Below are 12,447 nucleotides of genomic sequence, written 5' to 3' on the forward strand. Positions count from 1 at the left end.
CCTACTATCCCGATGGGATTTCCTTCCGCGGAGCAGGAACCGAGGCTGTGTGCCGTGCAACCTCCCCAGCACACAGCCACGCTCAGCTTCCCACCACAACCAGCCGTGTTTTTAGAATCAACAAAAGGCAACGCGTGACTGCCAGCCCCCGGAGCTGCTCCACGGCCACGCCGGGGCCGTGCACGACCTGCCCGGCACGGGCACCTCCGGACCTGCCAAACCTGGCCAGGACAGAGCTCCCCGTGCCCTGACCCCCGGCAGCGGCGCGCACGGACGAGCTCTCAGCTCTCAGGAAGGCAGCCTCATCTCCGTCTCAGCCACTGTTTAAACCCAGCCCTCTGAGCATGCCAAGAAGGTATTGAACCAGATTTGACCCTAACTTAACCAGTTCCGCGCAGAGAAAGGCTTACTAATGGAAGATAAAACACTCCGGGTCAAAGATTGGTACTGCAGCCGCAAACACTGTGGTGGACATCGCCTCAAAGAGCCGAGCAGCCTCGCAGCACACGGGTGTACGCGGGCTGTGGCGGCGGTGAGCTGTGACTGCGCTGCCTACTCGTGTGTACAATTCCCACACCAAAGAGAACATCCCCGGCGCTCTTTGTCAGGTCACTTACGTCCTTATTTACCGCGATTGCCGCCGATTTCTACGGGACCCGGCAAAACCCGAGTAATTTCCTAGTTCCCGAAAATGGGCAAAACAGTTGATTTTAACGGCAAACGGCAAATGGAAGAGGAAGGGAAGCTCATCCCCTTCGCCCCCTCCCCCTTCTCTAAGAGCTCTTCTGGGAACCCCCCGAGCATTCCCACAGCCCCGAGGCGCGGGGAGCTGCCGGGGCGGGGGGCGGCCCCGCAGCCCCTTCCCGGAGCCGCTGCCCCGTTCCTGCTGTTCAGCGGGGAGGTGCTGAACGCGGGGCAGGGGGCACCGGGCTGCACGACTCCCACCGCCACCACCCCGGAGCCCCGCACCTGCCTCCCCCGCACCTGAACTTGCTTACAGGCGTTTGCTTTTCCATGCGAGGTGGGGACGGTGACTGATACCGCGCGGTGTGAAAGGGCACTTTGCTCTTCCCCCAGCACCGGGAAGCGAGTGTTGGAAAGGGGGGGAGGACGGACCCGGTTTTGGAGGCGGTGGCCAAGAGGAGCAGCGCTGTGGGCTGAGCGGCCGGGGGTCCCCCTTTCCCCACCCTCCCCGACGGCCACGGGACCCCGGTGGGACGCGGTTCCCACGCATGTGTCCCCGCGGCAGCGAGGTGCGAGGCGCCGGGCGAGAGTCCCCGTCCTACCCCCTCCCGCAGGTAAATAGATACACCCGCGATGGAGCCCTGCCCGCGCGTGTGCGGGGCTCAGCGTGCGGCGAGGATTGACACGTAAGTAGGGCTTTACCTCCAGGGAGGCGGCTATTTCCAGCACAATCCCCTCTCGGGGTCGGGGCTGCTGGTGATGGCGGCGCGGGGCCGGTGCCCGGGGGATGGCTGGGGCTGGTGCCCGGGGATGGCCGGGGACGGAGCGCTCCCGCCGCCGCCTCCTCCCACTTTCTTCGGCGCTTTTGTGCTCTTCCGGGCGCGGGGGAGCCGCGCCGGGCGCGGGGAAGGACGCGCCGCCCTCCCCCCCCCGCCGCCGGGCAGCCGGGCGGGCGACCCGCAACTTCCCGGGGCCGCGGGGCGGCCGCTCCCCCCGGAGTTGGGGCCGGGCCCCGCGGCCACCGCCCCCCCCCCGCCCCGCCCCGCCCCGCCCGCCGGTGGCCCCCCCCTCCTCCCCGGCCCCGCAGCGCCGCGGCCGCGTGGAGCCCCCGCGCATCTCCCCCCGCCCGCCGCCCCGGGGCCGGGAGCGGAGCCCCCCGCGGGCGGGCGCCTACCTGGAGCGGAGCCCGGGGCCTGCCGGCCTGCGCCAGCCCGGCGGCGCGGCGGGGAGCGCGGGGCGGAGGGACGGAGGGACGGAGGGAGGGGGCCCGGGCTGGCGGCGCTCCGGAGAGGCTGACAGCCAGCTGCTGCCCGGGGAGAGGGGCCGGCGCTGCGGAGCGCGTCACTCCCGGCTCCCGGGGGGGGGCCGGGAAGGCGGAGGGGGGCGAGCGGGGCCCGGCCGCGGGCGGAGGGGGCGGGGGCGGCGGGGGAAGGGGAGCGGGGCCGCGGGGGGCGGGCGCACCGGGCCGGGCGCGGCGGGGGGCGCGGAGCCGCGCCTGGAAGAGCACATTGTGGAGGGCCGGGAGGGCCCTTCCCCGGGAGGAGACAATGTCCAGGGCCGGGCGCCTGCTGGAGAGCGCGAGAACGCGCGGCCGGGGCACGGCACGGATCGGTTCGGATCGGCCGGGAGGGCCGCTACCCGCCCGGGCATCCTCCGCTCCGCACGGCCCGGGGGGCTGCAGCCGATACGGGGACCCTCCGCTCGGCACAGCACCGGGGGCTGCCGCCCGTCACGGCCCGGCCCGGGGACCCTGTGCCCGCCCGGCTCGGTGCGGCCCCGGGAGCTCCGTCCCTGGGTCCGGCCGTACGCCGGTGTAAGTGCGGGGCCCCTGCAGCCAGCCCCGGGCGCGGTGGGTCCCGCAGCCCCTTCCCCGCGCGGTGGGTGCCGCGGTGCCGAATCCTTTTGTTCCCGAGGATTCTCCCTCGCTCCGCGGGAGCAGAAGGACCCCGCGCTGCCGGCAGCACCATCAGCCACCGCCGCAGCCTCCGAAGGCTGGAGCAGGGCTGTTGGGAAACCAGCGGCTTGCCCAGCACAGCTCTGGGCAGGGCACCGGCTGCCAGATCCCCGGCAGGATGGGGATGCTGCGCCCCAGCTCTGGCAGGGCAGTGCTGGGGGTCCCGGCATCCCCCAGGCCGGGACCCGCTCCCAGGCTGGGCTTCGAGGGCAGTGGGTCAATGAGCTCTCTCTTAGTTTGTGATCACCATAATGGGATGGTGATCCCCACCACAGTGATGGGCAACAGCTCTGCAGCATCCCCCTCCCCAGCCCACCTCATGTTTCACTATTTAATGGCTACAAAGGAAATGGTTTATGAAATAAACCAAGTGTAGCAGTTCAGTGTTGAGCCTGCAATAGGCTGGTACCAGAAATGGTGCCAGAGCCAGGATGGGAACTGCCAGGTTTGGGTTAGTGGGGATGTCCAATTGTGATGTTATCTGTTCCAGCGTTAACCACCTCACTGCCAGGGAAGAGGCAAGGGAAGAGGGTGCCTTGGGAAGATCTGAGGCCAGAGGTGAAATTGGGCATCACTCACTACTACATTTCCATCTCCTCCAGGCTGGTCAGGAGCCAGAGGCTGAAATGCAAGCACGGGAGCCCTGGGGGCCTTCTGCAGAAGGCGGATGGCTTGGAGGCCAGTGGGCTGTGAGCCCCCAGCCACAAGGACTTCTCTCCACTCCCTTCCAGCTCCATGGCTGCTGCTCCTCCCTAAAGCTAAAATAAAATCCTGACCATTTAAGGTGAACAGGAGCCTTGCCGAGGACCTCAGCGGAGCGGGCTTTAACCCCTTCCCATTGCTGGGCTTTGTTTACTCCTTGCACTTCCTTTGGCTTCAAGCTAGACCGGCTTAAAGCCATTTGAGAGTGCACATCCCCTGGGACCAGAGTGCCTGTCCCTCCATTTGGTGAGCTTGCAGAGGACACAAACTGGCCAGGATGCGAGTTTGAAGCACAGTCACTATTCCGTGCTGCCTCACCATGTGGACACTCTTATTTTATACTAAGTGCCTTTGTGTGGGTTAGCTTAATCCACTTTGGAAATGGATTAACCTAAATTTCACATCGGCAAACTTAGTGTGGAGCAGCCGGGTCCACACAGGGAGTGAGGGAGGAAGAGCCATTCAGCAGGAGCTGCTGGGCAGGAGCTGTTCCCTGTGCAGGAGAGGGGTCCTGACCCCAAGGGGGGGTCACCGCTGTTACAAGTGGGGTCATGAGCCCGACAGAAATGCAATTGTTTGTGCCAGCACACGGGGTCACGAGGCTGGCAGAAATGGGGCTCACCAGTGGAAGAGGGGCTGCCTCCAGAAACAGCCAGGGAGGCTCTGGGAAACAGCCCTCCAAGCGCCTGTCCAGTGGGTACTTTTCGGATTCAAATTGTCTGGGGGGAAATAACTGGCAATTAGATATAGAATTGGTAATAATAATTTATCGACTTGTCAGGAACAGGGGTAAGTGCCTTACGAGATTACACATTAAAAAAAAACGCACACCGTAACAAACCAGTGCTGCTGTTACTATATCATATATATAATATACATCAAATATATTATTTATAAGTCACTTCCTTCCCTCTCTCTTCACTATGTGTTCATTACCTCTGGTACCTGCCAGCCCCCTCACATGGACACAGATCTGCCCATGCAGAGAGCCTGGGGCTCCCTGGGTCCTGCTGGATTCCCCCACGGCCAGAGCCATGTCCCAGCTGTGACAGCACCAATACTACAGAGCCTGCCTGAGCACCAGGCAATGATGCTTCCAAGGGCATTGCTAACAATGACCTGACCTCATCTGTTGTCATTTCCTAAGGCAAGGCTCCACAAGAATGCCAGAACTGCTGTCAAACCCAGGAATACACGACATTTAAGGCGCTGCAGGAGCTTAATTGAATGGTTGTGGTGCTATGGATTGTGGGCACAGGGATCTAGTGGTGGGAGCAGGGACTGCAGGCTCTGGCCATCACGCCAGAGGAGTCACTGACTCATGGACGACCTTGTGCGAGTCACTTGATGTTCTTGTGCCTCTGAAAAGTAGGTTAAATAACAAACGGGACCTCCTGCACTGGGTCCTCCGTGACCATCAAATCCTGCTGAGGAATAAGCAGTGAAATGAGATTCTCTCGGGGGCAAGGCCAGGAGGGAAACCGGCAGGAGGGACTGAGGGAGGGCATGGCATGAGGGGCAGACACAGCTTTTATCCACGCTGTGCCTTATCTGCCATCCAGAGCAGAGTCAGAGTAAAAATTTGGGAAATCTCATTATAGACCAGGTTCCTTCTGGGCTAAGGGCTGTATTCCCACTTCATCCTGATCACTCCTTCCTTAGAAGCAGCAGTGGTTAGCATCTGGCATGGGCATGAATAAAAGGGGTTTTCTCCTCCCAGGAGCCAAGAGCAAGAGAAGAAAAGGAAATACAGCTCTGTATTTCACACCAGTCACTGCCAAATACAGGAGCAGGAAAGGAGTTTTTGTTTCTGTCAATAGAATTTTCTTCTTCTGAAGTACAGGGAATGGGTGTTTGACGGGATAGGTCCCTGACAGTCAATTATCCCCTAACATTCCTTTCCACTGTCCAAATCCACAGCTCCAGCAGTGATGTCTGCACTGCTCCATACAGTGAGGACAACCCTCACAGCTTATCTCTTGGTCCCCCAAATCAGAATCAAGTAACCACACACAGAACCCTCACTAAACCCATTTTTGGCCATTCTCAAGCATTCCACACAATTCAGAATCCATCCTTGTGAGTAAAACTGACTCCTCAGCTCCTTCTGAGCACACACAACTCCTGGTGTGGGTCTGAGGGGTGTGTGCAAGCAGACAGGGTGCAAACCTGCCCGTGCAGGTTGAACAGCAGCAGAAACAAAAGCAAGCACACAATTCAAGGTTAAAAAGCTGAACCACACAGCTTCATCTTCTGTAATAACGGAAATCATTAATAACAGTTTGCACTCTCAAAGTAGTTGCCATCCAAGCTCTTGAAGAGCTTTATTAGTGAGCAAGACCTCAGAAGTCTCTCTAAGGTATTATCCCCTTTTTAAAGGGAGAAGGCAATTAAGAAACAGCCATTTGTGTGACTTGATCAAAGTCAGTGTACAGCACGTCAGCACCTGAGCTTTGAGATGATGCAGAGCAGCCCACCATGCACAGCTTTCCACAGGAACAGGACAGATCCAACTGGATCCATGAGACTACTCCATGGATGTTGCAATTGTGTTTTCCTCACTCTGAGGTTGACATCTTTACTTTTCCCCCTGGAAATATTTCCCAGCCCCACTTTACAGGTCCTGAACCAAAACCTTGTTGCCAGTTCTACTGGGAACAGCTGCCTTTGATGCTGGTTAGCACACAAGGGAATGGGCAGCAGCTCTCCTTACCAAACAGGGAATGTACTGGGAAGAAAAGAGGAATTAAAGAGAGGTAGAGTGGCTTCTGGCCCTGCTTATTCCGTGTTCCCAGACACAAGTTCCTGCAGCTTGGCAGGTAACAGGTAACAGGCACGGGGAAAGGTGTGTGTGGTGGAGAGTGATCAGTCCCAATGTCCCAGGGGTGGATCTGCATGACAACCACAGCCCCACCAAAAGCCCAAGAAACTTCTAAACATCCCCCAGCCACTTCTCCAGGACCTTAGCTGAGCTGCACAACAGCATATGGAAGTGAAGAGAGAGTGGGGAAGGGACTGGTGCATGAGAATGGACTGGAGCCGTCACATGGAGCAACTAAATACACCTGAGTACTTCAGGGGGGTGAATTGTCCCCAGCACCACTAGAAACAGGCAGTGCCACCTTCTTTCTTATAGAAAACAACAGGATTAGCCCCAAAACAGCCAAGAGTCAGAGCCCTGGCATCACTTCTCACTAGAAGACAAGAGCTGCAGTGGCAGGACCGACCCCAGCCAGCCCATGTTGGTCTCACACTGTTTGCTCACAGCACACGTCACTCTGAACAAACAGAGCTCACCTGGAGCACTGGGAAAAGTACTGACACCTCCACACAGTGGGAAACAAAAGCTGCCGAGTTTTTACTAGCTGGGAATGCCAGAGTTAATTCCCAGTAAAAAAAAAAACGAGTTGCCCTTCACTGAAAGCCGCCCATTCACACCAGGGTGAAACCAGGCTAAATGCATCGGTCATCTGATCTCCTGCATCTCATGAGCCTTCAGGCCAAGGATGAAAGTTTTGCTAAAGCATCTTTGCCAGTAAAGAACACTGGTGTGACAGATGGACCTGGCTTTGCCCGGGCTAACTCTGCGGTTAAAAGCAGATCCGAAGTTTCCCAGGCAAAGGCGGCTCCCGGCGGCAGAAGCTCTGTCCCCACTAGAGGGCTGCGCAGCCGAGCAGCGAGGAAATCTGTTCCTAACTCGGTGTCTCCCTGTGCCTGCGGCCGGTGCTCCCTTCTGTGCCTAAGGGTGTGTTTAAGGAACTTCTCTAGTGCTCAAAAATGACTTAAAAATTAGCAGCAGGAAACAAATATCCCAAAACATGACAAAACTTCTTGAATGAGAACTATCTAGAGCTCAAGTCAAGTTGATCTAGAGGTATTTATTCCCCCAGAGATGTTTAACACCCTCTCTAATGGATTGGGAAGTACCTTATCATCCTCATGTGATGCAAACGCATCATCCCACTTCCTGTCAAGTACTGCCTGCTTCTGCCCTCCTCACCTCTGTGAACACACACTGCTTTTCTTCAGGATGCCTTCATGAAACACTCAGCTAAATCAAGGTCCCAGGGCTTGCCCAGCAGCTGCCAGCTCTGCCAGATTTGCTCCTGGTCTCTGGACTATGTGGAATGAGAAGTCTGCAATTCTCACTACTGAACTTCCAGGCTGAAAATAAAAACCCAGTGTGCATTCCTGCGTGGCTGCAGGCTCCCCTCCCTGCCTTCTGCACCCCCAGGACTGGCTGGAGATGGCTCCAAAGCAGAAGGAAGGGAGTGAGCTGCCAGGAGAAGATGCATCTTTGCTGCTCTCAGAGCCTCTGAGACACTGAAGTGAGCAAGCACAGTAATGGGCAGGCCAGGGAAAAAGGAGGAGGAATTCACATCGCCAACCAGCCTCTGGTCATGAGGCTCTGTGAGCTCTCAAATCCTGCAGAGGCTTGATCCTCACCAGCAGCAGACAAGACCAATTCCATGCACATGGGTGGGATTTAAGCCCCTGCACCCCCTTCCAGGATTATCCAGTTGTCTGAGCTAAAACATTGCTTGAAATAGCGCTCTGAAAAGCACCTCACATCCATGCACTGTCACACACTCCAGGCTTACAGGGAAATTACTGGATGGATGGGATGTGTGATGGTGCAGGACAAGGCTCTGTCCCTCTCAAACACTTATAAGTCAGTGCAGCAAAGCCATAGCAACAAGGAAAACACTCTTCTTATTTCCCATCCAAGAGCAGCTCCTGCCATTCACTGATTGCGTGACCTTCTGCCAGCAGCCACTGAAGCAATCTTTGAAAACGCTTCTGTATCATTTAAACCTGGTTACTTGGCCCTGGACTGTTCCTGCCAAGGTAGCAGCAACAACTCTGGAGCAGAGAGAGAGAGCCTGGCATTTCAGTGCTGAGATTTGTCCTCTTAAATTCTTTCTATTCCTCCTGTCACCAGTGGAAACCCTGCCCAACAGCAGCATAAAAAATAAATCCAAGGCTGAGGTTGAGTAACATAGAAAAGATTGTCTGAAAAATGACTGCAGTAGAATAACCAATCATTTAAAAATGCTAATATTTAGCATTTGAAAATGAAGTGGAAGGATCTTTACAGATAAATATCAAATATCTTCTATTCATTCCTTTTTGCTGCTAGATTGGAACGGTCAGGAGTTCAGAGATGCTTTAATGCCTTGGTAGAAACCATGAAATGGGGTTAATTCAGCACCCTGGAAAGGGTAAGGGGCCTGGTTTTTCACACATGTGAAAACTGGTAAAAAATGGGGATAAAGGAAGGTTCCCACCCCAGAAGAACCTGCATGTCCTACTGAACCCAGTATAAGCAACAAGGGTCTCTGCTGTTTTCCACTATCCCAGAACAGATATTCTGACTCCAAAAAATATATAGAAATATATTCTGTGGGAATTCTTCCTTTTGTGAGCAGCCACGTAAAGAGCTTCTCTTCTGACAGTTTTTTGTCCCTAAGCAGGGATAAAATGCTTTCCTTAAGGTTCTGGCTGTGTTTCTTTCTGGAGACACTGATGCCCTAATAGTGACGTGCTTAGCAGCACTAATAGATTACACTTACATGCACTATTTTTTTTTCCCCTGAATAATGAAGTTAAAAGGCCACTTTGGCATAAATTCACTCATTGTTACCCCAAGTGAAGTGAGTTTCTCCTGGTGTTGCTGCATACAAATAATTGCTTTTGGCCAAAGCCAAGGGAAACACGAGTCCATTGCTTAATTTGTTTCTATTAACACCATCAAATGTTAGTGAGAGGGAGGCAGCAAAGTGGCAGCACTCAGCCAGAGCAGCCTGGATGTGCTGGTGGATAAAACCCTTCCAGGGGATATCTGCATAGGGCAAATTTTAAAAGCAGGTTGTATTTTCTGCCTGTTTTGCATTTGCATAAAAGTCAGAATTATTTCTACTGTCTTTAGAGGGCTCTTTTCAGTTGGCAAACACCTGGAACTCCAAAAGCTGCAACACCTGAACTGTGCAACCCTAACCCTGTGTCACACAGCCCCTGTTCCATGGACCATGCTCCACACAGACTGCCAGGTTCCTCCAGGAAAAAAATGATGGCACTGTTTTCTTTCCAGTGCAATGTATGAATAAATAGAATAAAATTGGCAGGGGAATTCTTGTGGAGGGAACTGACCCCTGTTATTTGCATTATTACACATATTATCTTCAGGTAGTCTCAGCATTAGTAGCTCCAGGTCCAGCCACAGCTGTCTCAGGAGTGTGGCACTTGATTTCATTCAAGTTACACCGGGGAAGTTTAGGTTGAATCAGGAAATATTTCTTCACCAAAGGGGCTGTCCAGCTCTGGAACAGGCTGCCCACCATCCCTGGAGGGATTTAAGCCATGTCAATGTGGAACTTGGGGCCATGGTTTAATGGTGGGCTTGGCAGTGCTGGGGGAATGGTTGGATTCAATGATCCTGAAGATCTTTTCAACCTAAATAATTCTATTGATTCCCCAGGGGAAGCCAGGGAATGTCCCATGTCAGAAGGGACTGCACTCAAATGCTGCTGGATTTTCCCCAACCATCTGAGTCCTCTCCAGATTCTTGTCATGAGGGAAAATTTCAACGCTTCAGAAGTCTGAGCAATAGGACTGATCCTTTTTTTACTTTGCTCTCAGGAATCACTTTCAGTAACACAGTGAACAGCAATTTTTACTTCTTCCAAACAGGTTTTTCCCTCGGCTGCTACAGCTTGAAAAGCTTCGAAAGCTGCGCTGCAGTGTAACGACAGGAGCACAGGAGAAGGAAAACTTTAGAGGCAGGGAATAACATCAAACCATTTGATTTATGATCTAAACCAACAACTGCTGGTTGCCTCAGCTGGTCCCTTTTTGTTCCTGCACGACACACGCTTCTATTCCAATCTCTGCAAGCTTCAGGAGTATTCATGTTAGCAGCACGTTATATCGATCCAGTGACAGTTCCAGTGCAAACTGCTGCACCAAAATTCAGGGTATGAACTCTAAATTACCAACCAAAGTTTTCAAAACAAGCATCCTTAAGCAGGCAGCTCAAAAACTCAAGATCCACTACTGAAGCCTCCCAGCTTCTGAGGGGTTTGCTATCCTGGGAGCAAGATCAAACTGCAAGGTCAGTTTGCTACCTGTATAAACTGGGTACAGGAGTTTAATGAAGCTTTGTAGCACACTTCCCTTAAGCAGTGTCAGAGCCAAGAGGAACTGGTTGAAAATGCATAAATGGCTACAAGTCAAACCATTCAGTCCTCTGTATGCAGCAAACTTAACTTGAAGCAACCACCTCAAATGCTGGAAAGCACAGCCAGCATTCATGGCTCTGAGTCCCTGGCCTTGGTGAAGAGCAGGACTGCAGGATCTGCCACACCAATGCCACTCTGCCAGGAGCTGCCCCAAGACCCAGCAAACGGTGCACAACCCAAAGGTGATTGGAACATGCTGGCCTATTTATCCAGAAGTGGTCCCAAAGTAGCAATCAGGTGGCACAAAGGGGCACATCCACCCACTCCATGTGCACAGCCCAGTTCAGCCCAGTCAGGTTCAGACCAGATGCCCCCCAAAATGTCCACAGTTCTACTGCCTGAACCATCATGAGCACAAAACTTGGCACATCAGCCTTTCACCTTTCAAAACCAAAAACAAATCCTGAAACTCACTCAAGTGTCAAACAAGTGCAAAGGAAAAAGCTCTGACACGCAGAAGTGCTTCCCACCAGATGCCATTTTGTCCTCCAGCAAGAAGGTTTCACAACAGAAGTGACAGAGCAGCTCGGTATCCCTGCAGCAAACCCACACTTGGCACTTCACACCCTGGCAGTGATGCTCTAACCCACATCCCTTTAGGAAGCTGCTGGATGAAAGCCCCCATCGGGTGCTCAGGCTCCCAGCAATGTTTTCCACCACAGCACCATGCAAATGCTGTCACATCTTGCCACTGGCAGCAATGTGTGAAATCAGGTTCAGGTTTCAGAGTGCTGGAAAGAAAATCCAGCACTGGCTTCCAGTGCAGATTGTGGGGAGCAAGTAAAACATACTTTTCTTTTTATAGACTGTTTCCATGGTGCACAGAGGTTCCCATAGCTAATTCTGCAGCTGCAGAACTTCAGAAAATTGCACAGCCTGGGTATAATCCTGTGGCAGGGTGCCCCATACATCCCCAAAGCAAAATCCAGTGGCTTAACACTGTCACCAAACAACAGAGCCATGTCCCACTTTGACGTGGGAGTGGAGCGGCTGCAGCTGAACCCCTCAAGTTGCTGAGCAGTTTAGGAGAGCCCCAGAGCAACCAAAGCCAGGTCTGGGCTTCAGACCCCATCTGCTAAAGCTCCCAGACATCAGTGGGAGATAAACAAATTACTACTTGCCATATATATTTTTAAAACAATTTCTTAGAAGAACCATATGTCTAAAGAACAAGCACTGTTATATGCAATAACTTAATCAACCCCATCTCTGCCTCTCTCCACTGGCACAACTCTGAAGCAGCTCAGCTTCCAGGAGACGCAGGATACACTGCCTCCCAACGTGCTGTGCTTGGTCAGAGCCTCACAAGCTCAGACAAACCAGGCATTCCCAAAAACATCCTCCTGGAATCCAAGTGCCCCTCCCCATTCCCCATTCAGCCCCTCGGCACAGGCAGATCGCTCACCTGCTCCTGGGAATTCATCACCCGCAGCTTCATCTGCTTCAGGTAGGTGGAGGTGAGGGGCATGTTGTAGTCAATGATCCCAGAAACCAAGGAGGAAGGTGGCTCACTCTCTGAAGAACAGAGGAAAAGCTTTATTTAGATGAGGGACCTGCAGGTATGTTCTTGTAACTCAGGGGTATTCAGGAGAACTTCAAATCCCTGGCAAGAGCCACCCGCTGAGAGAAGGTTCCTCTAAGAACATGACCCCACCAAGAACATAATTACAGAACAGATGTTGTCTTGGGAAAAAAATAAATAAAATTAAAAAGCATTGCTGTCACCTGTGGAAAAAACCTACACATAATGTGTAATTTTTCAGTGTCCCCCGAACCTGAGGAAGAAATTGAGTCTTGCTGAAGCCTCAGAAGTGCCTCCAAGCACATGGGATTTATGCAGGGGGTGATGAACAAGGATCTATTTGCAGC

The 12,447-nt window shown here is 53.6% G+C and overlaps 1 protein-coding gene across 3 annotated transcripts in view; it reads right to left on the bottom strand.

Moving 5' to 3' along the window:
- NOL4L (nucleolar protein 4 like) overlaps positions 1-12,447 on the bottom strand; it is a 63,878-nt gene that overhangs the window by 25,235 nt on the left and 26,196 nt on the right. Inside the window, exon 4 of one of the 3 annotated variants that reach the window (XM_064729700.1) lies at positions 11,984-12,093. In XM_064729700.1, the coding sequence (XP_064585770.1) occupies positions 11,984-12,093 (110 nt within the window). Of the gene's footprint in view, positions 1-1,386; positions 1,607-1,858; positions 1,976-11,983; positions 12,094-12,447 lie in introns of those variants that run through there. The other 2 variants (XM_064729702.1, XM_064729701.1) reach the window with 2 other exon arrangements.

Source organism: Zonotrichia leucophrys, chromosome 20 (assembly GCF_028769735.1).
Source record: "Zonotrichia leucophrys gambelii isolate GWCS_2022_RI chromosome 20, RI_Zleu_2.0, whole genome shotgun sequence".
Taxonomy (NCBI): Eukaryota; Metazoa; Chordata; class Aves; order Passeriformes; family Passerellidae; genus Zonotrichia; species Zonotrichia leucophrys.